Source organism: Mustela putorius, unplaced genomic scaffold (genome assembly GCF_011764305.1).
Source record: "Mustela putorius furo isolate JIRA1106 unplaced genomic scaffold, ASM1176430v1.1 tig00000174_pilon_pilon_pilon, whole genome shotgun sequence".
Taxonomy (NCBI): Eukaryota; Metazoa; Chordata; class Mammalia; order Carnivora; family Mustelidae; genus Mustela; species Mustela putorius.
The window spans coordinates 1,867,084-1,893,784 of record NW_025421304.1 but is presented as its reverse complement, the minus strand read 5'-3'; the positions used below and the strand labels follow the sequence as shown (position 1 = coordinate 1,893,784).

General features: G+C 45.3%; 1 protein-coding gene across 1 annotated transcript in view; it reads right to left on the bottom strand.

The window, feature by feature from the left end:
• Window positions 1–533: 533 nt before the first annotated feature.
• NPHS1 (NPHS1 adhesion molecule, nephrin) overlaps window positions 534–26,701 on the bottom strand; it is a 28,542-nt gene continuing 2,374 nt past the window's right edge. Inside the window, exons 7-29 of the mRNA XM_004765119.3 lie at window positions 26,455–26,582; window positions 26,188–26,359; window positions 25,847–26,004; window positions 25,465–25,609; window positions 25,226–25,350; window positions 23,039–23,225; window positions 22,733–22,862; window positions 22,387–22,559; window positions 13,456–13,596; window positions 13,238–13,378; window positions 12,130–12,251; window positions 10,771–10,942; window positions 10,519–10,675; window positions 10,271–10,422; window positions 8,777–8,888; window positions 8,512–8,693; window positions 6,735–6,791; window positions 4,239–4,358; window positions 4,074–4,098; window positions 3,892–3,967; window positions 3,630–3,723; window positions 3,427–3,542; window positions 534–1,427 (exon numbers count right to left, since the gene is read on the bottom strand). Of these exons, the coding sequence (XP_004765176.1) occupies window positions 1,296–1,427; window positions 3,427–3,542; window positions 3,630–3,723; window positions 3,892–3,967; window positions 4,074–4,098; window positions 4,239–4,358; window positions 6,735–6,791; window positions 8,512–8,693; window positions 8,777–8,888; window positions 10,271–10,422; window positions 10,519–10,675; window positions 10,771–10,942; window positions 12,130–12,251; window positions 13,238–13,378; window positions 13,456–13,596; window positions 22,387–22,559; window positions 22,733–22,862; window positions 23,039–23,225; window positions 25,226–25,350; window positions 25,465–25,609; window positions 25,847–26,004; window positions 26,188–26,359; window positions 26,455–26,582 (3,017 nt within the window). The 3' untranslated portion in view covers window positions 534–1,295. The remainder of the gene's footprint in view (window positions 1,428–3,426; window positions 3,543–3,629; window positions 3,724–3,891; window positions 3,968–4,073; window positions 4,099–4,238; window positions 4,359–6,734; window positions 6,792–8,511; window positions 8,694–8,776; window positions 8,889–10,270; window positions 10,423–10,518; window positions 10,676–10,770; window positions 10,943–12,129; window positions 12,252–13,237; window positions 13,379–13,455; window positions 13,597–22,386; window positions 22,560–22,732; window positions 22,863–23,038; window positions 23,226–25,225; window positions 25,351–25,464; window positions 25,610–25,846; window positions 26,005–26,187; window positions 26,360–26,454; window positions 26,583–26,701) is intronic.

The following is a 26,701-nucleotide window of genomic DNA, read 5'->3' as shown; positions in this document are numbered from 1 at the left end:
TCAAATCATCTTTTAAATTAAAAGGGAATTGTTTGGACCTGTGTATTTGTGTATTCAAGTGCTGTAGTCTAAAAGCTAGTATTTTAGTCTTCACTGAAAAAAAATAATATGTTGATGAGCATTTGAACCTACAGTTTTGATAATATGACTAATCAAGTAGAAGTGGAGACCTAAATGAAGATTATACTTAGCTATACTCTGTTCTCCATGAAAATCGGCAGATCTCTCAGTTTTTCTGCTATTCAATATAAACAATAAGCATTATCTTGCTGGGATGCTTAATTATTAAGGCTGTTTTACAAATCATCTTTACTGAAGTATAATTTATATACCATAAAACCCCATCATAAGTGTACAGTTCAATGAGCTTTGACAAATCGTTTTTTTTTTTAAGATTTTATTTATTTATTTGACAGCGAGAGATCACAAGTAGGCAGAGAGGCAGGCAGAGAGAGAGGAGGAAGCAGGGTCCCTGCTGAGCAGCGAGCCCAATGTGATGCAGGGCTCAATCCCAGGACCCTGAGATCATGACCTGAGCCAAAGGCAGAGGATTTAACCCACTGAGCCACCCAGGCGCCCCAGCTTAGACCTATGAAACCACAAACATAATCATGATGTAGAACATTTCCTTCACCCCTCAAAAGTTCTGTTGTGACCTTTTGCAGTCAATTCCCTTCTCATGGCCCCAGGCAACCACTGATCTGCTCTGTCACCTTAAATAAGCTTTGCCTGCTTTAGAATTTCTATAAAATGAAATAATACAATGTGCAGTCTTTTGTGTCTAGCTTGTTTATTGTCTTTTTCTGTAGAGTCTATTTATGTTTACATGTGTGTCATAGTTTATACATCATATTTTAGATACCTGTGGAAAATAACAAGACAAGCAGGATATAACAATGGCTCACAAATTCCACTTATTATTAGCTATCTCGGGTGTAGTGTAACTCAAAATGAACTATTTTTAATATATCTTTGCCAAGTTTTGAAAATTGGACTATTAAAAAGTATAAAGACCCTAGAATAGCGTTTCATTATTGAGATGTCTTTACGATTCATTGTTTCCCATTGGAGAAGTTTAGTTTCTAAAGTCAGTTCCCAGAGCTGGCTTATTTATACGAGCTTTGTTGACACCAGCTTGAATTATCCGCTGTCACTTACACACAACTCTCCTGAAAATAGTCCTGTCCCTTTGTGTCTTGTGGAGCCCACTTAACAAGCTCAGCCAATGTTGGAGCAAAAAGGGCCATTGGAATATTGTGTCCTGCTGGTGTAGGAAAGGGGTGTTGAGAAGGCTCTCACACCAGATGTCCCCTCAGCTCAAAGGGGAGAGAATCAGGTTCCATAGGATCCAAGTCTCCTGCCACCCGATCATAGATTCCTCTTGAGTCCTCATATGTCTCCCCAGGCCAGCAGGGGTCGCAGGGGCCCTGACAAGCAAAGGTGGAGTTGGAACCATAGAAAGATGCCCTGTGGGTCATCATTACAGCTCTAGGAAGGATACACACTCCCTCTCAACTTCCAAAAAAAAAAAAAAAAAAAAAGTTTTAGTTTCTAATTATGGGGGGATCCAACAAATACAAAGAGGAGAGCAATTATAGTGAGCTTCCATCATGAACCTCCCTGTATCCATCACCTAACCTCAACAATATCAACTCTTGGTCGATCTTGGTTTATCTATATCTCCATCTTTTTTCACCTCCTAACCTCACTAACTAGTCATTTTTAAGCAATTCTAAGATAACTCATGATTTCTGTCAGAAAAATAATTTAAATATCAGAAATATGAAACTTTTAAAAGTGCATGATATAGGGAATTGGAGTGGAATGTGAGTCAAGATTCTGTTCATCCTATAAATTTCAAAATTTTCATCAAAATAGAAGACAAAAATGACCATGTAGAGAGGTCTTTACTGGGGATGTGCTTTGCCCTAGGATTCAGAGGAAAGAGTTGTTTTAGCTCAGCAAACTTTAGAGCTGATTTGCCCGTGGGCCAAATACAGCCTGCTGCTTGTTTTCATACTGCCTGGGGCTAAGAATGGTTTTACATATTTTAATTGGTGGTAAAATATCAAATGAAGAATATTTATGACATATGAAAATTATATGAAGTTCAAATTTCAGTGTCTAAAAATCAAGTTTTCTTGGAACTGAGCCACACTTTCTCACTTATGTACTATCTGTGGCTGCTTTTACATGACAGCAGCTGAGCTGAGTAGTTTCGAAGAGGACAGCATGTCCTGCAATGCCCAAAGGATTTACTCTCTGGACCTTTACAGAGAAAGTGTGCAGACTGCATCTCCGCTTCAGAGGGCATGTGTGGTTCAGCACCACGGACAGCATTGTAATGCCCATTTCCCCCCCACGATTGTGAGAACAGTGCACCATCTGGGACAGAGCTACAGAGGGAAATCCTTGGCCCAGAGATCCCAAAGCATCAGCTAAGGCCACACAGAAAGTCAAGCGTTCTGTGCTACCCCCCTTACAGTAGGTGGAGGTTGTTGATAGACAAAGGGTCCGTTGTTATCGCCTTGCCCAGTCACCATCCTCACTTCCCTCGGACTCTCTGTTCCTCTCTTACTCAGTCCAGTGGATGGCCCCTACTCACTCATGCCATAGCTGGACACCAGTCCTGACCTGTCTGATTAGCACAGTCTTTCCCCTGCCTCAGTCGTCCAGCAATAAATATGTGACCAAAGCTAGACTAATAGAGTGTGAGCTCTGGAACTTTAGAGCTATTGGAAAAGAGACACTCTCTTGCTCTGGAGGTTACTAGTCTAATAGGATACAAATCTGCATTTTCTAAGGACATCTCTAGGGAGGAAACTGGGTCCATCTGGGTACAGCCTGGAGTCTATTTTGTTCCTTGACTTTTCAATTGAGTGGGCTAAAGATGTATTTCTCTATATCTGTCTGCTTAACCAGTGTAGTGGAGAAGGCTAATTATCCAGCAGAATGCATAGCTTCCTTCTTCCTTGGTAATAGAAGTTTGGTGAGGCATACAGCTGCCAAGATGGACTATATTTCTTAGTCTCCTTTACAGTTAGGTGTGACTATTTGACTGTGTTTTCATCAGGGAAGGAGTAGAGTGAACCATGTCTGGGCCTGGGCCCATAAGCCAGGGTTGTACCTTCACCACACTCTCTTTTTCCCTCTCCCACCAGTTGAAACCCACAGTGAACTAGCCTATCTATGCAAACTTGAACAATGCACTAGAGGATGGCAGAGGAACGCAGTGGAAAGAATTTGAGTTCTGGAATAACCATGTGCAACAGGGTCATTCACCTCTGATTGCCATGTGAGAGGAAATAGGATCATAGCCAGGCTTTTGTGCTACGGTGTCTAGCTTACCCTTAACTAATATGAACAGTAGGAGGTGGGTTTCTACCACTAGCCAGGAAAGACTTCTGCTGATACAAATCACCTCACCATTGGTACTTCATCGTAGAGGGGTCGCCAGGCTCCAGTTGGGGCATACAGTCTTTCCACCTCATCATACAGGTGTCCAGGAAAAGCCATATCTTCCTCTTCAAGATGTGTGAAACCTGGAGTTGGAAGGGATGATCAGGGCACCTGTCCAGATGTCAGGGGTATCTATGAGCAGAGGGAGTTCTGATATGGTCATGACTCACCTCGGGGATAAGATACCTCCTCCAGTGTTGGTGGTAGCTGGGGGCTGAAGTTCTTCATGGAGTGGTAATATGGCTCTACATCCATTGTGCTAACCTGTCAACAGCCCCCACACACACACACAAAAAAAAAAACACAGATAAAATCTTTTCTATCCTCTGGCTCCATAGTTCCCAGGAAAGACTGCGATTACCCTGAAGTTAATAACAGAATGTTAGTCTGCAGTTCCCTGTCAGCAGAACTTTTGAGACTATCCCCACTCACCGTGGAGCTTCGCGTGTCCCTGTCTCCAGTCCACTGGCTGTCCTCGTATTCATTCCTGACTCGGTCATCCTCCGACCTTCCAGGACAGAGATATGGAGGGCAGCTGGGTGTTGACTCTGACACCTCTCATCCCCAAACCTCCTTCCTCAGAGCCTTTCTTACAGAAAAATATTCCCACTTACCCTGCCTCTGTCTTCTCTGAGATGCCTGAGGAAAGTAGGTAAAAAGGGATCAGAGACACCCTTCCTCTGGCCAACAGGCCCTGGGAGACTAATACGGAGCAGCCCCAGGGCTCTCTGTCACCGTTGGGCCAATATCCCTGTAGGGGAAGAATGGTCTCTCCTCACCTTCAGCAAGACGCCTCAGTCTCCGCCGCCAGAGGAATCCCCCAACACAGGAGATGTTAGAAAGCAGCAAAAGACCCCCAACAGCAAACAGCACAGGCAGCAGGGGCAGCCCTGGGGGTCCTGGGGGAAGAACATATCTCCAGTGAACCCAAAACAATTGGCTCTAGGCCCTAAGGAGCATTCTCTGAGAAAGCCCAATTCTGACTAAGCAAAGCCCTTCTTCATAGGTCAAGGAAGGACATGGGCAGAGATTTCCAAGTCACTCCTTCTTGCCACCTCAGGGCAGGTGGCTTCTTTCAAAAGTCAAACCACTAACAGTGATTCCTATCTTTGCGTGAGCCCTGTGTGTAGCCTGAGGTAGGAGCTCCAGCTGGGCGTTCAAGACCTCTTCCCATGTTTTCAGCCTTGCCCATCAACCATAGACCCTGGTATTGGACCCCTCAGCCACACAAACTAACCAGTGGAGTTGTTTCCAGAATCACTGAGCTAAAGCCACATCCCTAAGCTTTGGAAGAGTCAAATGTCTGTCCTAAATGTCCTGTCTTCTCAACTGATTTTCTTCTCAAATGACTTCCCCTTTGCACAAACTTCCATTCAAGGTAATATTGGAGTCCTTTGCCATATCCCTAAGGACAAGACTAAATCCTTCTAAGCAGACATCTGCTCAGCATCCATCTCCCCATCTTCCGCTAACAGCACTCATTTTCCTTGGAGGAAATAACCCCTTCCTCACTCTTGGGCTGTATATTCCCATAGATCTCCATGGAGGACATGTGGACCTCCCTAGCTGCTAAGAGCACCCATTCCTCTTTCTGCAGTGATCAGTTCAGACCCATCCAGCATTTGGCCCAACGTAGATTTTTGCCAGAACATTTAGGACACTTCTGTGCTGGCTGCTGAGAAGTGGAACAAAGTTGAAGGTATGTGGAGTAGCATAGGTACTTCTTTGCCCTCTTGATGAAAGAATCTGAGAAGGAAGCCATCAGCGATGAAGGCAAAGTTGAGAAATAGGCAAAGAGAGTGAGAAATAGGTCCTTCGTGAAAATCATGAGCACCTATTGAAGTTTTCAACCTCACCAGCCAAGCAATTCTTTTTATTGCGCACAACAGCTGAATTTCTGTCACTTGCAACCTTCTTCTCAGGCTTTGAAGGGGAATTGTTAGCAAAATGGTCGTAATTCTCTCCCTGTAACCATACTCTTTTTTTTTTAAAGATATTTATTTATTTATTTGACAGACAGAGATCACAAGTAGGCAGAGAGGCAGGCAGAGAGAGATGGGAAGCAGGCTCCCTGGCGAGCAGAGAGCCTGACGTCAGCTTGATCCCAGGACCCCGGGATCACGACCTGAGCCGAAGGTAGAGGCTTTAACCCACTGAGCCACCCAGGCGCCCCTGTATCTATACTCTTGAGTAGTCCCCTTACACAATGAGTCTGAGTTGAGACATGTCACTTGTTTCAGCCCATAAAACAATATCAAATGTGACAGAATCAGGAGCTTGAAAGTGTTTGCCCAGTCCTGCTGCTCTTGGGATTCCTCTGACCACCTCCATGTGAACAAGTCAAGGAGAGACATGTGGCCCAGCTATCTCCATTGTCCCAACCAAGAATCAAATTGTTAGATATGTGAGGAGGAGACCTCCTAGATCAACCGGTCCCAGCCGCACATCCAGCTACCTTTATCCCAGACCAGAACTGTTCAGCCACTCATAGAATCAAGAGAAACTATGGTTGTTATTATAAGTGCCCATGTTTGAAGTGGTTGATTTTGCATCAAAAGCCAAATGTAAAGGAGCACTTGGGTGGTGCAGTCAGTTAAGTATCTGACTCTTGGTTTCAGCTCAGGCCCTGATCTCAGGGTCGTGAGATCGCGTACTACTTAGGGCTCCACGACTGCCCATGTCCAGACCTGTCTCAGCCCTGTGTGGGGTTCTGCCTCAGGCCCCCACCTCTGGTTCCATGCTTAGTGGGGAATCTGCTTAAGATTCTCTGATTTTCCCTCTCCCTGCTTGCTTGCTCTCTCTCTCTAATATAAATAAATGAATCTCTCTCTCTCTCTCTCTCTATCTCTCTCTTTTTAAGCCAACTGATACAGGCTCTGCACAGGGCATAGAATCAGCTAATTCTTTCAGTATTAAACTGCATTAAGCAGAGAGAAAGTGTGTCACATCCAGAAAGAGAAAGAGCTTAGGGACAGAGCTAAGTCTTTTTTTTTTTTTAAGATTTTATTTATTTATTTGACAGACAGAGATCATAAGTAGGCAGAGAGGCAGGCAGAGAGAGACAGAGAAGCAGGCTACCTGCTGAGCAGAGAGCCTGATGCAGGACTCCATCCCAGGACCCTGGGATCATGACCTGAGCCGAAGGCAGAGGCTTTAATCCACTGAGCCACCCAGGCGCCCTGGACAGAGCTAAGTCTTAAGCGGCTGGTGGGGTTGGAAACCAGAAGGCTCCATCCTCAGGGGAGAGAGGAATATTCAAGGGATTGAAAACTTACCTTCAGGCTGCTCTGTGGGCAGCTGGTGGTCAGGCTCTCCAGAAGGCTGGTCTAGACCTGGGGGTGGGGGTAGATACAGTGATTGTGAATTAACACCAAGAATCTGGGTAAGCCTTAAATATTTCACAGTTTCCTATTAAGCTTTTCAACCCATTTTGAGGTACTGACTTATGGCTTCTTAGGACTACTTCAAAGAGGCCTGCAAATTGCTGATAATAATGGCAATACTATTAATAGCCATTCTAATGCCAATAATAATAATGATGATGAAGATGATGATTATCGTTGATGAGTGCTTTATGGTATGGAAGATCCCTTTTACCCAAATTATCAATGTTGGAGGTTGACCAAAAAAGATGCTGGACCCTCAGAATGTCTTAATTGAGGTATTAGTTCTAGAGCAAGTAAATGAGTGTGCTCATGCTTTAGTATTTAGAGGGAAGATGGTAATGGGTGAAAGAAAGAGGAGGAAAGGATGAAGTTCCTTACTTTCATTAGGAAGAAGGCTGCTCTGTAAGGAAGGGAAAGACAGAAAGAGGGAGCTTTAATGGGGCAAAGTAAACAGAAGTTTCTTTAAATCAATATTTACATAGCGCTTATTTTATTCGAGTCCCCATTCTAAGCACTGTAGATAGATTTATTTATTTATTTGTTTGTTTGTTTTTGTTTTTGTTTAAAGATTTTTATTTATTTATTTGACAGAGATCACAAGTAGGCAGAGAGGCAGGCAGAGAGAGGGGGGAAAGCAGGCTCCCCTGCTGAGCAGAGAGCCCGATGCGGGGCTCGATCCCAGGACCCTGAGATCACGACCTGAGCTGAAAGGCAGAGGCTTAAACCACTGAGCCACCCAGGCGCCCCTAGATTAATTTATTTAATCCTCACAACTGACTGAGAGAGACCTTACTTTCAGTAACAGGCACAGATATCTGAGATACCTTATCTTTAGACACTGAGGCTCGAAAATGTTAAGTAACTTGCCCAGGGTCTCATGATTAGGAAGCGGCAGGGCTTGGGACCTAAACGAGCCTTTGTGTGATGAGCCACTCAAGTGTTCTCATTAGTCATATGAAGGAATTTGTCCCTTTCATCAAAGTTGCTGAATTTATTGGCATCAGGTTGCCCGTAATTATCCCTAACTTCCCCTTAATGCCTGTAGGATTAGTAGTAATGCCCCCTTTGTTCCTGATACGGGTATAGTTGTGTCTTCTCTCTTTTTCACCTTGATTTGCTTTATAAAAGTTATTTGACATTTTCAAAGCAACAACTTTAGTTCTCATTGATTTTTCTCTATGGTTTTTCTGTTTTCTAGTTCATTGATTTTTGTTCTTTATTATTTCCTCCCTTCTGTTTGCCTTGGGTTTAATTTACTCTTCTTTTTTAAATTTCTTAAGATGGAAATTAAGCATCAGTCTGAAACCTTTTTAAAAATTTAAACGAGCACTTAATGTTGTAAATGTCCTGCTCACACTGCTTTAGCTGCACCCCACAATTTCCATGTTTTCCTTCCATTGAATACAAACATTTTTCTAATTTCCCCTTCTCATTAACCACATTCAGACAGAATCATTTAGTGGCTAAAAACTGGTTCCTGGAGTTCATCTGCCTGAGTTCCAGTCTCATCTTTACCTCCTTCTAGCTGTGGGAGCCTCAGCACTTTGCTTAGCATTTTGGTCTTCAGTTTCTTCATCTATAAAAAGGGAAGAGTATCTACATCCCTGTATCACTTCATAAGTCCCCTGAGGAGCTCTGCAACCTGCTCAAGATTGTCCCTTCCCACCTGGGGTTGTGATAGTGATCTGGGACCCCTTGTCAGTTACTCCGCTGTCCCCTAGGGCATTGCTGGCCAGCAGCCAGATTCTGTATCGTGTAGAGGGCTGCAGTCCAGTCAGGGTGAAGGTGGTGGCCTCGGGTGGTAGGACATCCACATAGAGGAACCCTGAAGTCTCCAGTGCCTCATATCTGCATGAAAAGGAGAGTAGTCATTCGGGGAGGTGCCCCAACCCTGCTGGCTTCCATCTCTTCCTGCCCTGACGGGGACCCACCTGATCTGGAACCTCTGTGGCAAACCCCCATCAAAGCCAGGTTTCCATTCCAACCCCACTGAATACGGGGTCATGCTCACAACCTTTAATCCTGTTGGGGGATCCGGGCGGCCTTTGAGGAAAAGGATGAGGGGAGTAGTCAGAGGCTACAAAAGGAGATTCCTTCCAGGTTTTTCTAAGAATGATTTTAAATATATAGTCGATTCTTATAATTAGCGGTGGTTATGTTCTATAAAGTTGGTATGAACACTGAATTACAGAACATCAAATCATTGCTTCTGGGGGAAATACAGTTAGGTTCCTGTGAACCTCCCGTCACAAAATTTTCATCAACCAATCAATACATGACCTTGTTTTTTTGTGTGTTTCTGTTTAAGACACATTATTTAATGTATCTTATTGATTCATTAACATTGAGCTCACAGTGTTTGGCTCATTGCCAAACAGTGTTACAATTCATGTTTGAATGAAGCTTATCCAACAGAAGTGTTTTCTCCCTATCCTTAGGAACCCTAGACAGCATATCAGCACTATGGCTAAGGGCCACTTTAAATAGCAAAATCACTAACAAAAAGCACAAAAGTGCAATACATGTGGGACTAAATAGACTACAGAGAGGACATTTCCTTATAGTGTGAAAGCTGGGGCAAGAAAGCAGAGTGTCACCTTGTTCTAACCCAACCGAAAATATGTTCATTGGGTGACTCAATTTTTTTTATCTGCTCTGTACATATTCCTAAATGACCAAGAAAGCAGCAGGAGTATTGATTTGGGAGTTACAAATAAATTTTAGCACGTAGGCAAATTTGCAAATAGACTTGACAATTATCAGCCCTGGCTGTATATGACATACGTTCCTTGTGTGAATTTTTTGGTGCCTATGTCACATTCATTCCTTGTTTCTTCTGGTTGCAGAACCCTGAGTATCCTTTGGAAAACCACTTGTCCACATTCTCAGACCAGGTACTTCTGATGGAAATGACCCCACTCCTTGTAGGAGAGATACATGACTGAGCCAAGCCAACCAGGATGTCGCCTTCCCTGACCACAGGGTTGGTATAGGGGTGGGATGTGACCTGAATAGAGCCAGTAAATCATAAGTCTAGTAATTTCATACCACTGTTAGGAAGAGAAAAAAAATTCCATTTCCCCTGGGAAGTCTAACAGCCTCTATGAAGAGCCTTAGAATAAAACCAACACAGAAAAGCAGACCTAAGAGTCAGATAGTTCTTGATGATAGCTGAACCTAAATCCAGCAACTCCTGACAACCTACTTTTTAATTACTTGGGCCAATAATCCCCCACTTCTTTTCCTTGTTGTGAGGTTCCCTGAAGATCCAGTCTCCACTAGTATTTTCAAGGCAGGCTAAAACTCCATCTCCGTTCATAAACACTTCTCAGGTTTGGGGAACACTGCCTTTCTGGGCCAACTAGACTTGCAGATAGACCCAGGGAGCATCTGCCCAACACCCTCACAGCCCACTCCCACCATACTGATGCTGACGAGTTGAATGTTGGTGTGATCGGAGCCAAGGGTGTTGGTGGCTGTGCAAGTGAAGAGGGCGTAGTCCTGGGCTGCAGACACGTTGGCAATGGTCAGGAGACTGCTGTGGATGCCACCCTGGTGGTATGTATGCTCTGTGTACCTAGGGCGGGGAGTGGGACAGAGGTTCAGGAAAGGTAACTGGGGTTGGAGGACCAAAGTTAGGACTAGTGTGCTCCCTGGCTAGGCCTTCAGTCACCTGGGATCCTGGAGATCCAGAGGGACTCCATTTTTGGTCCAAGTGAAGACGATGTTGGGGACACCTCGGGCACGACAGTGGAGGGTGGCAGAACTGGTGCTGTCTCCAGCTGCAGCCACCTTAGTTAGGGGAGTGGGGTGCTCCACCTGGGGAGGAACTAGAAGGGGTTGTTGGTCAAATGAGGTATGTGGAAGGACATGAGATATGTGAGTTTAGTGGAGGCCTTAAAATCAGAGTTTGGGTGTTACTCACATCTGACAACAAGTCGGACCAGTCCTCGGGCTGGAGGTGCCACTCCATTGTCCACAATGCACTGGTAAGCACCAGCCTGGGCCAGTTTGGCATGGTGAATTCGAAGACGCCCTGTGGCTCCCTTTGACATTTTCTCCATGTCCTCCAGGCTCTGGTCCTCCTCCTCTTCTCCCTTGAGGCACAAGATACAGGAGATGGTCCCCCCATCAAGTCTGGCCCCAGCCTCATTCTCCCCCAAACTGGGTCCATCTTTATTCTCCCAGACACAATCATCCTCCACAGATCTAGCAAAGAAATCATTCCCCCATCTTTCCATTCCCTGAGTCATCCATCCATCTATCCACGCATTTATTCATGGGCCCATCCATTCATCCACCAATCAAGAAAATTATTCACCCATTAATTTACCCAATCATTCATGCTCAGAATGACCTATCTACCCATCCACCATCTATTTAACCATCCATCTCTGCATTGATTTATTCATTTATCTATCCATTCATCTACCTCTCCGTCATCCTTTTGTGCATTCACCCATTCATTTGTCTTCGTTCTGCCTTCCACCTATCCACCCTTCCATCTCTCTACCCATTCACCCCTTCTATTTACTCATACATGCACATACCCATAAGTACATGCAAATGTTCATCAGTTGATTTAACTACTACTGTTTATCCGTCTCTCCATTGACCCATGCATCCATCCATCCATCTGCCTATCCATCCATCCATCCATTCATCCATCCATCATTCTTTCACAGACATCTTTCCACTGATGGCTTATTTTTTAAAAGATTTTATTTATTTATTTATTTATTTGCCAGAAAGAGAGATCACAAGTAGGCAGAGAGGCAGGCAGAAAGAGAGGGGGAAGCAGGCTCCTCACTGAGCAGAGAGTCTGATGCGGGGCTTCATCCCAAGACCCTGAGATCATGACCCAAGCCAAAGGCAGAGGCTCAACCCACTGAGCCACCCAGGTGCCCTACTAATGGTGTATTTATCTATCCATGTACCCTCTAATCTAGTCAATTTATCTATTCATTTCTCTCATTCAACTATTTAGTCACTCATCTATTCATCCTTTATCCATTCACTTGTCTGTTTGTCCATATGTTCTTCCCTCCATTTATGTACCATCTACCTACCCATCCATCCACCTGCCACCCATTCATTTGTTTACCTACCCACTCATGCATCCATCCATCTGCCATTCAACAGTTAGTTAGTTCTTGGAGGATGTCCCAACAAATATATCATTATATAGGATCATATAGCTGTGATCCCTCCCCCCAAGGAGCTCACAGTCAAGAAACCACATCCACCAGCCCCCACCTCCATTGACCAAAGGTTGGATCCTTACCAGCCTCTCCCAGCTGAACATCTCTGGAAGGATGGGATTGGCATCAACGGTGCAGACTATGTCCACAGAACCCCCAATATTCACCTCAGTTGGGTCCTGGAGAGCTCGGATAGTGGGAGCATCTGGAGAGGCAAGGAATTGGGGAAGGCACTTGTGCCATACAGATAGATGATGGTGGGAGAAGGCCCCAGGTGGGAGAGGTGTCTTAGAGGTGCTCAGGAAAGTCACAGGTATGCAGTCTGCCCTTTATGCAGAGCACTTGGAGTAAAGCTCTCAGGGTTAGTGAGGCATTCCCCCACCCTCCACCATACTGCGCCTCTGTGGTGACAAGAGGAGGTCTGGTGGAGTTCCAGGATTGTATGGAAGTGGATCTTCCACAGTGGGTTTGGCTTCCTTCCTTTCTTTCTTTTTTTTTTTTAAGATTTTATTTATTTATTTGACAGAGATCACAAGTAGGCAGAGAGGCAGGCAGAGAGAGAGAGGGATAAGTAGGCTCTCCACTGAGCAGAGAGGCTGATGTGGGGCTGGATCCGAGGACCCTGAGATCATGACCTGAGCCGAAGGCAAAGGCTTAACCTCCTGAGCCACCCAGGTGCCTCCCCACTCCTTTGTTTGTTTGTTTTTTGAGAGACAGAGAAAGAGAGAGAGAGCTCCTGCATACACAGAGCTCATGTGTGCAGAGGGAGAGGGAGAGAGAATCTGAAGTCTTAAGCAGGCTCCACCCTGAGCACAGAGGAGCCAGGGCTCAATCTCAGGACCCTGAGATCATGATCTGAGCTGAAATCAAAAGTCAGATGCCTGGCTGACTGACCTGCCCAGGCACCCCAGGGCTTCCTGATGAGACTGAGTCCCATGTAGGTGGTCCCCTGTCTGAGCAGATTCCACGTAAGGTCTCTCTAGTGGGTAGGGTTCCCAAAGTGGGAATGACTCCATCACAGTGGAGGATCCCAAAGTGAGAGGCTTTCCGGATGAGTGGACATCCCTAGGTAGGCAGAGCTTCCACAAGACGAGACTCCACATTGGGCAAGAGTCCCTGAGTGGGTGTGGTTAGCAGGGGGGCGGGGTTCCCAGAACTCCTTAGTTTCCTAGGTTGATAATGGGGCCTCACAGTGTACATCCAGCCGCACTAGAGTTTCAGCGGTGCCCTCCGAGTTCTGGCAATGCAGCTGATAGAAGCCGTCGTCAGCGCGGGTCACATTCCATAGCTGCAGGGCTCCACCAGACAGGATGCGATGCCGCGGGCCACCAGCTGGGGGAGATCAGTGTGAGGAGCCTGTCTCTCCGGTACGGGAGACCTGCACCCCTTTCTGTGGCCTCTCCACGCACCTGGGCTGAGGCGGTAGCCACGGAAGGTCCAGTTGAAGGCCTCAGGGGCAGGGTTGGCAGATACAGACACTGGCAGCAGTGCCTCGCCCTGCTCCACCGCAGTCACCACAAACACTTGCTCTCCCAGGAACTCCGGAGGGTCTGTGGGAAGGGCGCCACCAAGAGTCAAGATTGTTGTAAAGGTTGGGTTCTGGGATGGATTTGAGATCAGGTATAAGGGTTAAAGTTGGAGTCATGAATAGACTGAAGGTTGTGGACAAGGTATTCAGAGATGAGCTCAGCTATTAGGAGTTCAGGATAGAGGTTAGGATCTAGCTTAGGAAGAGAGTAAAGGCTAGAGTCAGGTTAAAAGATGGAGAGAAGGGATGCCTGGGTGGCTCAGTTGGTTGGATGACTGTCTCTTTGGCTCAGGTCATGATCCCGGAGTCCTGGGATCGAGTCCTGCATAGTGCTCCCAGCTCCATGGGGAGTCTGCTTCTCCCTCTGACCTTCTCCTCACTCATGCTCTCTCTCATTGTCTCTCTCTCAAATAAATAAATAAAATCTTAAAAAAAGAAAAGATGGAGAGAAGGCCTCCAGAGCAAGATGGCTGAGGAGTAGGAGACCGAAATATCAGGTCCCAAGAGTTCAGCTACATAGTTATAAAACCATTCTGAACACCTAAAAACTCAACAGGAGATAGAAGAGAGGAAGAGCAGCAACTCTAGAACAGAAAACCAACCACTTTCCGGAAGGTAGGACATGCGGAGAAGTGAATCCAAAATGATATACAGGAAGATAGACCTCAGGAGGAGGGCCAGCTCCTGGCAAGCGGTGGAGCAGCAGAGCACAAAATTAGAACTTTTAGAAGTCTGCTCCATTGAGGGACGTCACTCCAGAGGCTGAGTGGGAAGTAGAACCCTTGCAGAGACAGTTTGGTCTCAGGTTCTGCCAGGTCACAGAATGATCAAGGGTGTCTGAATGTAGCAGAGCTCCCAAGTATCAGAGCAGGAAGCCAGCTACAGAGACAGAGCCGAGGAGTGAGCTCTCAGCTCAGGGTTACCTTAAACTGTGATCCGTGGCACAGTCGAACCACTGCTCTTCGAGCAGGGACCCCACAAGTGGCAAACCTGGGGAGACCCCCTCCTTTTTCCTCTGGGAGGAGCAGCATGAAAGCACTCTGCAGGAATCTGCTGGGTTTGGAGACTCCAAACGGGTAGTGTGCCAGAGATAGAAATGCTCCGTCACAGGCTGGGTGATCTTGGAACATGGCCAGAGACCAGGGAGATGGGGGGGGATTGATGGCTTTTCTCTGAGGGCACACTGAGGAGTGGGGCCTGAGCTCTCATCTCCTCTGGGCTAGAAATTGAGAGGCTGCCATTTTCATTCCCATCCTCTAAGGAGGATGTTCAGGAAAACAGGAAACAGGAAAGCTCTATGGAAAACTTATAGGGAACAAAAACTCCAGAGAGCAAACCCGAGCAGATTTCTTAGCCTGGCCCCCAGCAAGGGCAGTGCAATTCAATCTGGGGCAAAGACATTTGAGCATCATAGTAACAGACCCCTCCCCCAGAATATCAACAAGATCAGTGAGCCAAGACCAAGTTCACCAATCAATGAGAACTGTGGAACTCCAGAGCTAGGGGAAGGCACCACATAGAATTCATGGTTTTTTTTCCCATGGTCTTTTAGTCTTTCAAAGTTAAATTTTTTAAATTTTATTTTTTCTTATTCTATCTTTTAATTTTTTTCCTCTTTCCTATTTTAACATTTTTAAACAATTTTATCTTATCAATACCATTTTTAAAACCTTTTAAATTTTCATTGTTATAGTTCTATTTTATCCCTTCATTGTATTTAACCTTATTTTTTTGTATACGTAAAGATTTTTTTTTCTTTACAATTTTGGGATACAATTTCCTCTACTAGATCAAAATATACCCTAAATCTAGTGCATGGCTTTGTTCTAGTCTCCAGCCTGATCGCATTCTTTCCTCTTTTTTTTCTTTTTTCAACTACTTCTTATCAATTCCTTTTTTAGAATTTTTTTAAATTTTCATCTTTACAGACATATTCTATCCCTTCATCATGATTACCCTTATTTTTGTATATATGTAAGTTTTTCTTTCTTTAAAACACCCCAAATCAAGTGTGTAGCTCTGTTCTTTTCAGCAGTCTAATATATATATATATACATGTTTTTTTTTTCTTCTCCCCCACCCCCCAGTTTTGGGTCTCTTCCAATTTGGTTAGTGTATATTTTTCTGGGGGTTGTTGCTACCCTGTTAGTATTTTGTTCTCTCATTCATCTATTCTTATCTGGATAAAATGACAAGGTGGAAAAACTCACCTCAAAAAAAAAAAAAAAAAAAAAAAAAGACATAAGCAGTACCAACAGCTAGGGACCTAATCAATTCAGACATTAGTAAGATGTTAGAACCAGAGATCAGAATGATGATTACCAGGTGCTAGCTGGGCTCAAAAAAAGCATGGAAAATACTAGAGAATCGCTTCCTGGAGAGATAAAAATCCCTTTTTGGAGAAATAAAAGAACTAAAATCTAACTTAGTTGAAATTTTTAAAAAAAGCTATTACTGAGGTGCAATAAAAAATGGAGGCTCTTACTGCTAGGATGAATGAGGTAGAAGAGAGAATTGGTAATACAGAAGACCAAATAATGGAGAATAAAGAACCTGAGAAAGAGAGAGATAAACGACTAATGAACCATGAGGGGAGAATTCGAGATCTAAGTGATACCATAAGATGAAACAATATTAGAATAATTGAGATCCCTGGGGCACCTAAGTGGATCAGTTGATTAAGCCACTGCCTTTGGCTCAGGTCATGATCCCAGAGTCATGGGACTGAGTCCTGAATCTGGCTCCCAGCTCTGCAGGGAGTCTGGTTCTCCCTCTGACCTTCTCCCCTTTCATGCTCTCTCTCATTCTCTCTCTCTCTCTAAAAAAGAAAATAAACAAATAGAATAATTGGGATCCCAGAAGAAGAAGAAAGAGAAAGGGGGGCAGAAGGTATATTGGAACAAATTATAGCAAAGACTTTCCCTAAATGGCAAAGGGAACAAGCATCAAAATCCAAGAGGCACAAAGAACCCCCCTCAAAATCAATAAAAATGGGTCCATACCCTGTCATCTAATAGTAAAACTTACAAGTCTCAGTGACAAAGAGAAAATCCTGAAATCCTGAAAGCAGCTCAGGACAAGAGGTCTGTAACACACAGCAGTAGAAATATTAGATTGGCAGCAGACCTATCCACAGAGACCTGGCAGACCAGAAAGGACTGACATGATATATTCAGAGCACTAAACAAGAAAAATACGCAGCCAAGAATACTATATTCAGCTAGGTTCTCATTGAAAATAGAAGGAGAGACAAGCTTCCAGGACAATCAAAAACTAAAAGAATTTGCAAACAACAAGCCAGCCCTATAGGAAATATCGAAAGGGGTCCTCTGAGCAAAGAGAGAGCCTAAAAGTAACAGACCAGAAAGGAACAGAGAGACAATATACAGTAACAGTCACCTTACAGGCAATACAATGGCACTAAATTCATATCTTTCAATAGTTACCCTGAATGTAAATGGGCTAAATGTTCCAATCAAAAGACACAAGGTATCAGAATGGATAAACAAACAAGACCCATTGATATGCTGTCTACAAGAAACTCATTTTAGACCCAAAGACACCTCCAGATTTAAAGGGGGTGGAAAACAATTTACCATGCTAACGGACATCAAAAGAAAGCTGGGGTGGCAATCCTTATATCAGATAAATTAGATTTTAAGCCAACGACTATAGTAAGAGATGAGGAAGGACACTATATCATACTTAAAAGGCCTGTCCAGCAAAAGATCTAAAAATTTTAAATATCTATACCCCTAATATGGGAGCAGCCAATTATATGAACCAATTAATAACAAATAATAACAATTACAAAATCAAAGAAACACATCAAAAATAATACAATAATAGTGGAGGACTTTAACACCCCCCCTTAACAAAACAGACAGATCATCTAAGCAAAAGATCAACAAGGAAATAAAGGCTTTAAATGACACACTGGACCAGATGGGAATACCAGATATATTTAGAACATACCATCCCAAAACAACAGAATACACACTCTTCTCAAGTACACATAGAACATTCTCCAGAATAGATCACATCCTGGGTCACAAATCAGGTCTCAACCAATACCAAAAGATTAGGATCATTCCCTGCATATTTTCAGACTGCAGTGCTCTGAAACTAGAATTCAATTGCAAGAGGAAAGTTGGAAAGAACTCAAATACATGGAGGCTAAAGAGCATCCTACTAAAGAATGAATGGGTCAACCAGAAAATTAAATAAGAAATTTTAAAAATTCATGGAAACAAATAAAAATGAAAACACAACTGTTCAAAATCTTTGGGACACAGTAAAGGTGGTCCTGAGAGGAAAGTATATAGCAATACAAGCTATTTCTCAAGAAACAAGAAAGGTGGGGCACCTGTGTGGCTCAGTGGGTTAAGCTTCTGCCTTCAGCTCAGGTCATGATCTCAGGGCCCCAGGATTGAGTCTTGTATCGGCCTCTCTACTCAGTGGAGAGCCTGCTTCCCCCGTTCTCTCTGTCTACTTGTGATCTCTCTCTCTCTCTGTCAAATAAATAAATAAAATCTTTTTAAAAAGAGGGGTGCCTGGGTGGCTCAGTGGGTTAAAGCCTCTGCCTTTGGCTCAGGTCGTGATCCCAGGGTCCTGAGATTGAGCCCTGCATTGGGCTCTCTGCTTGGCCAGGAGACTGCTTCTCTTCCTCTCTCTCTCTGCCTGTCTCTCTGCCTACTAGTGATCTCTGTCTGTCAAATAAATAAATAAAATCTTTTTTTAAAAAAAGAAATAAACAAGAAAGTTATCAAATACACAACCTAACCCCACCCCTAAAGGAGCTGGAGAAAGAACAGCAAAGAAAACCTAAACCCAGCAGGAGATGAGAAGTAATAAAGATCAGAGCAGAAATCAATGGAATAGAAACCAAAAGAAAAGTAGAACAAATCAGTGAAACTAAGAGCTGGTTCTCTGAAAGAATTAATAAGATTGATAAAGCCCTGGACAGACTTATCAAAAAGAAAAGAGGAAGGACCCAAATTAATAAAATCATGAATGAAAGAGGAGAGCTCAACCAACACCAAAGAAATACAATTACAAAACCATATTATGAACATATTACTATACTCCAGCAAATTTGACAATCTGGAAGAATGGATGCATTCCTAGAGACGTATGTGCTACCAAAACTGAACCAGGAAGAAATAGAAAACCTAAACAGACCCATAACCAGTAAGGAGATTGAAGCAGTCATCAAAAATCTCCCAAAAAGCAAGAGCCCAGGGCCAGATGGCTTCCCAGAGGAATTCTACCAAACATTTAAAGAAGAATTAGTACCTCTTCTCCTGAAACTGTTCCAAAAAATAGAAATGGAAGGAAAACTTCCAAACTCATTTTATGAGGCCAACATTACTTTAATCCAAAAACCAGACAAAGACCCCATCAAAAAGGAGAATTACAGACCAATATCCTTGATGAACACAGATGTAAAAATTCTCACCAAAATATAGCCAACTGGCTCTAATAGTACATTAAAAGGATTATTCACCACGACCAAGTGGGATTTATTCCTGGGCTGCAAGGTTGGCTCAACATCTGCAAATCAATCAATGTGATAAAATACATCAATAAAAGAAAGAACAATAACCATATGATACTCTCAGTAGATGCTGAAAAAGCATTTGACAAAATTCTTGATCCAGGGGTGCCTGGGTGGCTCAGTGGGTTAAGCCGCTGCCTTCGGCTCAGGTCATGATCTCAGAGTCCTGGGATTGAGTCCCGCATCGGGCTCTCTGCTCAGCGGGGAGCCTGCTTCCCTCTCTCTCTCTCTCTGTCTGCCTCTCCATCTACTTGTGATTTCTCTGTCAAATAAATAAATAAAATCTTTAAAAAAAAATTCTTGATCCAAACTCTTCACAGTGTAGGCATAGAGAGTACATACCTCAATATCATCAAAACCATCTATGAAAAACCCACAACAAATAGCGTTCTCCTTTTTTTTTTTTAAGATTTTTTTATTTATTTGTCAGAGAGAGAGAGAGCGTGAACACAGGCAGACAGAATGGCAGGCAGAGGCAGAGGGAGAAGCAGGCTCCCTGCCAAGCAAGGAGCCCGATGTGGGACTCGATCCCAGGACGCTGGGATCATGACCTGAGCCGAAGGCAGCTACTTAACCAACTGAGCCACCCAGGCGTCCCCAAATAGCGTTCTCAATGGGGAAAAACTGAGAGCTTTTCCCCTAAGGTCAGGAATATGGCAGGGATGTCCACTATCACCACTGCTATTCAATATAGTACTGGAAGTCCTAGCCTCAGCAATCAGACAACAAAAAGAAATAAAAGGCAACCAAGTTGGCAAAGAAGAAGTCAAACTCTCACTCTTTGCAGATGATATGATACTTTATGTGGAAAACCCAAAGACTGTACTCCAAAACAGCTAGAACTCATATAGGATTTCAGTAAAGTGTCAGGATATGAAATTAATGCATGGAAATCAGTTGCATTTCTATACACCAACAGCAAGACAGAAGAAAGAGAAATTAAGCAGTCCATCCCATTTACAATTGCACCCAAAATCATAAGATACCTAAGAATAAATGTAATCAAAGAGACAAATACTCTGTATAAAGTCTTTGGAAGAAAACTAAAAAGTACTCATGGAAGAAATTGAGGAAGACACAAAGAAATGGAAAAACATTCCATGCTCATGGATTGGAAGAACAAATATTGTGAAAATGTCTATGTTACCTAAAGCAATCCACACATTTAATGAATCCTTATCAAAATACCATCAATTTTTTTCAAAGAAATGAAACAAATAATCCCAAAATTTATATGGAACCAGAAAAGCCCCCAAATAGCCATAGGAATGTTGAAAAATAAAACCAAAGGTGGCAGCATCACAATTCCAGACTTCAAACTCTATTACAAAGCTGTCATCATCAAGACAGTATGGTAGTTAGCACAAAAACAGACACATAGATCAATGAAACAGAATAGAGAGCCCAGAAAGGGACCCTCAACTCTATAGTCAACTAATCCTCAACAAAGCAGGAAAGAATGCCCAATGGAAAAAAAAGTCTCTTCAGCGAATGGTGCTGGGAATATTGGACAGCCACACGCAGGAGAATAAAACCTGACCATTTCCTTACACTGCACACACAAAAACAGACTCCAAATGGATGAAAGTCCTCAATGTGAGACAGGAATCAATCAAAATCCTTGAGGAGAACATAGGCAGCAACCTCTTCAACCTCAACCTCAGCAACTTCTTCCTAGAAACATCAACAAAAGCAAGGGAAACAAGGGCAAAAAATGAACTATTGAGACTTCATCAAGATAAAAAGCTTTTACACAGCAAAGGAAACAGTCAACAAAACCAAAGACAACTGACAGAATGGGAGAAGATATTCACAAATAACATATCAGAAAAGGGGCTAGTATACAAAATCTATAAAGAACTTAGCAAACTCAACACTTAAAGAACAGATAATCCAACCAAGAAATGGGTAGAAGACATGAACAGTTGAAGACATGAACATGAATTTCAGCAAAGAAGACATCCAAATGGCCAACAGACACAAGAAAAATTGCTCAACATCACTCGGCATCAGGGAAATACAAATCAAAACCACAATAAGATACCACCTCACACCAGTCAGAATGGCTAAAATTAACAAGTCAGGAAATGACAGATCTTGGCAAGGGTGCAGAAAAAGGGGAACCCTCCTACACTGTTGGTGGGAATGCAAGCTGGTGTAGCCACTCTGGAAAACAGTATGGAGATTCCTCAAAAAGTTAAAAATAGAGCTATCTTATGACCCAGCAATCACCCTACTGGGTATTTACCCTAAAGATACAAATGTAGTGATCCAAAGGGGCACATGTACCTGAATGTTTATAGCAGCAATGTCCACAACAGCCAAACTATGGAAAGAACTTAGATGTCCATCAACAGATGAATGGATAAAGAAGATGTGGACACACACACACACACACACACACACACACTGGAATACTATGCAGCCATCAAAAGGAACGAACTCTTTCTATTTGCAATGATGTGGATGGAATTAGAGGGTATTATGTTAAGTGAAATAAATCAACCAGAAAAAGACAATTATCCTATGATCTCACTGATATGAGGAATTTGAGAGGCAGGAAGGGGGATCATGGGGGGTAGGGAGGGAGAAAATGAAACAAGATGGGATTGGGAGATGGGGCGCCTGGGTGGCTCAATGGGTTAAAGCCTCTGCCTTCGGCTCGGGTCATGGTCCCGGGTTCCTAGGATCAAGCCCCTCGTTGGGCTCTCTGCTCAGTGGGGAGCCTGCTCCCCCCCGCCAACCGCCTACCTCTCTGTGATCTCTAGCTGTCAAACAAATAAATAAAAACATCTTTAAAAAAAAAAAAAGATGGGATTGGGAGGGAGACAAACCATAAGAGAGACTTAACCTCATGAAACAAACTGAGGTTTGCTGGGGGGTGGGGAGGTAGTGATAGGCTGGCTGGGTTATGGACACTGGGGAAGGTATGTGCTATAGTGAGTGCTGTGAAATGTGTAAGCCTGATGATCCACAGACCTGTACCCCTGGGGCAAATAATACATTATACGTTAATTTTTTAAAATGCAAAAAAAAAAAAAAAAAAGAAGTTGGAGAGAAGTTCAGGAGGGTTCACAGCAGGGGTTAGAATAGAAGGCAAAACGGAGGTTGTGCAGGATAGGAATTGGTGTAGAGCCAGGGTCCATGATAAAGATCAGGAAAGTTTCAAGCTTTAGAATGGAGATAAAGGACGGTGTCAAGGTGAAGACCCAAGTAGTGTAAGGTTGGGAGGGAATCAAGAGGGGTTCCACATACACAACACGTTGAGGCGGTAGAAGGCGCTCATGGTTTCCCGTAGTTCAGGGCTATGGGCTTGGCAGGTCACTCGGTGGCCGTGGTCTCGGGATGACAGTCTCAGAAGGACGCTCCTAGCTGCTGCAGAGCCTTTGAATGGGGCACTACGGGGTGGTGTGGCCACGCTTTCCAGCCTGTGGCCGGAGGAGGGGTGGTAGGGTCAGGTCAGGGCTAGCACAGAGATGAAATCAGAGCCAGAGGAGTGGTAGGTACAGGACAGGACACCAGCCAGGGGTGGGGAGGAGGGCACAAACGGTGAAGGGGCCTGACCAGAACCAGACAGAGGAGGGGCCACTGGTGCTCTCACCTCTCCCCTTCCTTGTCCCACGATAAATTGACGGGAGGGTTGCTGCTAACACTGACGCAAGTTAAGTTTAACGCATCCCCTGGGCGCAGAGCTGTGGCGTTGGCCAAGATCGTCACGTTGGTAGGGGGAACTTCAAGAACAGACCAGAAGAGAAAGACTCAGAACTGCATCCGCCTTGCCTAGATCCCAGACTCTGCCGCAGCGTCCTGGCTGTCGGTATGTATGCACTTTCCGGCAGCCTGGCTCTGGCTTAGTTCCCTGCCGCGACCAAGCCCTCCCCCAGACCCTGGCTGGGAGCGCACTCACACTGCACCACAAGCTGCGTGGATGCGCTGAGTTGACCCGCCTTGCACGTGAACTTCGCCTGGTTGTCCGATGGACCCGTGATCAGTACAAGCTCTCGGGAGAACGTGCTCCCTGACTTCTCCAGACTTCCCAGCTGCACCCGCCGCGGCTCCTGGGGCTGCCGCGGTTCGGTCACCGTCCGGGAATCCTGAGGACAAACACTGACTGGGGGACCGCCTTGCCCTGCCATTACCCCAGAAACAGCCCCATTCGTGTGATGAGGAAAAGGGGCCTCCTTCCCCTGGAACCCAGCTAAGGTAGAGGAATGGGGACTAGAATAGAGCACCTCCCACCAGGGGCCCCAGAGCCTATCCTGGATCACCAGAGCCCTGAGGTTTTGCAGAGGGAACCCACCTCCAGTCCCACGCCCCATCTCTGCGCCCCACCTTCACGGCTCTCTGGAGGCCAGCAATGGTTGGTGCCCCCTGCTGACCTTCCCCTCCACTCCTCAAAATCCTTTCCAACTAAGCAAACAACCACACGCCAGGAAAGTCCCATGGAATCCCCAAGCCTTTCCCAGAATTTCTTCATCTTTTCCTATCTTTAGTTCTTTTTCTTAAAATTCCCACTTTCCTCCCAAATTTCCTTCGATTGTTCCCTTAACTTCATAGTCATTCACAGATTTCTGAATCTTTTCCCAATATTCCCTTATTACACTAGTCTTTTTTTTTTTTAAGATTTTATTTATTTATTTGACAGACAGAGATCACAAGCAGGCAAAGAAGCAGGCAGAGAGAGTGGAGGAAGCAGGCTCCCTGCTGAGCAGAGAGCGGGATGCAGGGCTCAATTCCAGGATCCTCAGATCATGACCTGAACCGAAGGCAGAGGCTTTGATCCACTGAGCCACCCAGGTGTCCCTTACACTAGTCTTTTACTAGAATCCTTTGTATTGACCAAATTCTTGGCATTTTCCCCCAACTCACCCAATTAAATTTCATTTCTATAATTCCTAGTCTTTCCCCTGGAATTTTCACTAGCCCCCTAAGTTCCCAGGATTTTCTCAGAATTCGCTCAGAATTTATTTTATTTTATTTTATTTTAGTCAAGGTTTTTTTTTTAAGATTTTATTTATTCATTTGACAGACAGAGATCACAAGTAGACAGAGGGGATGGGAGGGGAAGGAAGCAGGCTCCCTGCTGAGCAGAGAGCTGGATGCAGGGCTTGATCCTGGGACCCTGAGATCATGACCTAAGCTGAAGGCAGAGGCTTTAACCCACTGAGCCACCCAGGCACCCCAAGGTTTGTTGTGTGTGTTTTTTTTTTTTAAGATTTTATTTATTTATTTATGTACCAGAGAGCGAGCAAGAGAGAGGGAGAGAAAGAGAGCTCGAGAGTACAAGCAGTGGGGGTGGCAGGCAGAGGGAGAAGCAGGCTCCTTGCTGAGCAGGGATCCTGACTCAATCCCAGGACCTTGAGATCATGACCTGAGCCAAAGGCAGATGCTTAACTGACTAAGCCACCCAGGTGTCCTGAATTTCTTTTAATTTTAATGGAATTTCACTTTCTTACCTCCAAATCCCATGAATGGAATTTTATATTAATAAATTTTCAAGTTCTGTGGAATAATTAGTCTTTCCCCCAAATTTCTAGCCTTTTCCCATCATTGTCCTGGGACCTGCAATACTTGTTCCTTCCCTAAAATTTCAGCCATTTCGTCTGAATCCCTAAGATTTTTTTTTTAAGATTTTTTATTTATTTATTTGACAGATAGAGATTATAAGTAGGCAGAGAGGCAGGCAGAGAGAGAGGAGGAAGCAGGCTCCCCGATGAGCAGAGAGCCCGACGTGGGGCTCGATCCCAAGACCCTGGGATCATGACCTGAGCCGAAGGCAGCGGCTTAACCCACTGAGCCACCCAGGCGCCCCTGAATCCCTAAGATTTAACCAGAATTTCCTTTACTTTTGATGAAATTAATTGCCTTTTCTCCAGAATTCCCAGAGTTTTCCTAGGATTCCGTTTCATCCTCATGGCATTTGTGTCTTTTCCAGTTCCCTACCAAAACTCAAACTCTTTAGTATTTTTCAAGAAATTCACATTTTTCCAACATTTCCGAAGACTCTGGAGGAGACAGAAAGGGGCTCTGTCTTCCGCAACCCCACCCCACAGCCCTTTCTGGCCACCTCCCTAAGCCCTTGTTTGGCACCAACCTTGAGCCAGGTAAGAGAGGGTTCTGGGTTGCCTCCAATGGCCAGACACACCAGCCTCACTCGAGTCCCAGCCCGGAGGCGTTGTCCCTCTGGGGGGCCCTCTATCCACAACTTCTGGGCAGGATCTGTGAGGAAAGCAAGAAGAGTGGCTTTTCTCTCTGCGTTGGGCCTGAGGGTTGGGGGGAGGGTCTCTAAGGAATGGGGCACCCCCGGGGGGGCAAGGGTGGAGGCTCACTCACATTTTACATTCAGGGTGAGTGACTTCTTGAAGGTCTCTTTGGTGAAGGCCTCGCTAAAGGCCTCACACGTGAGAGTCAGACCATTGTCTTCTCGCCGCACCAGGAACGTGAGGTTGGACATGGAGATGTGGCCGCCATGCAGGCCCTGCCAAGGAGCGAGCTTCAGACTTGGCAACAACAGCACTCCCATCCCCGGTACCCAAGGTCTGGGCTCACCCCAGACCCTAGCAAGGACACAGAAAGCATCTCCACCCCCTCCTCTGTGAGACCCTGGAGGCCAGACTCAGTCACCCAGGCTGCCAGGCCCATCCTCTCCCAGATCCAGGAGTTGTGCCCTCGGCTCCCTCCTCCCTCAGACCCAGGAGTCTGGCCACTGCCTCACATCCATGACCATCTCTTCTGTGGGCACCAGCTGCCGCCAACCCAGCCACCATCGCAACAGGACCCGTGGGCGACTGGACTTGGTGACGCAGGAGAGCGAAACGTTCTTGTTCTCAGACTGGGATGCGGATCCCAAGATGGTAATGGCACTGGGGGGGACTGCGGGGATGACGGGCAGAGGAGAGACGTGAAACTTGGCTGGATGCCTCACAGACCGGCCCCGACAGGGGACTGGGGACAGATAACAAGGTCTTTGGCATCAGATAGGCATGATTTGGGGGCACAAACAGATGGTTCTCTGGGGCACGGAGTGACAGATGGGCAGCTGGGATCAGGACTCACAGGTGACCTGCAGCGTGACCCCGCGTTCCTGGATCCCCGTAGATACGCTGTTTTGGGCCTCACAGCTGAGCCTCGCCCCGTGGTCTTCCGGTCGCACGGTCATCACCAGCATGCTACGGGCCACCGCCTCAGCATGCTCCGTGCCCCATGCTGTGGACATGGGCTGGCCATTCTGGAGATGGAGAGAGAGCCGCACCTGCTCAGGGCCAGCTCCTCCCCCCACCTCCCCGCTACCCCTCCCATCCCCAGGCCGGCCTCTGTCCTCACCTTCAGCCACTGCAGTGTGGCTGGTGGATTTCCCCCTCGGGCCACACACAACAGCTCAAGGCTCTGTCCTGCCCGCACGTGCCCCTCGTCCAGGCCCGGCCATTCAATGACCGGGGGTCCTGGGGGGACTGGGAAGCAGCAATCACCCAGTGGGTCTGGGGAGCCCATCCATTCTTTCCAGACCCCACAATTTGCCCTTGAAACCCCGTGTTTCTCCTTGATAACCTGAACCTTCCCTAATCTCTGC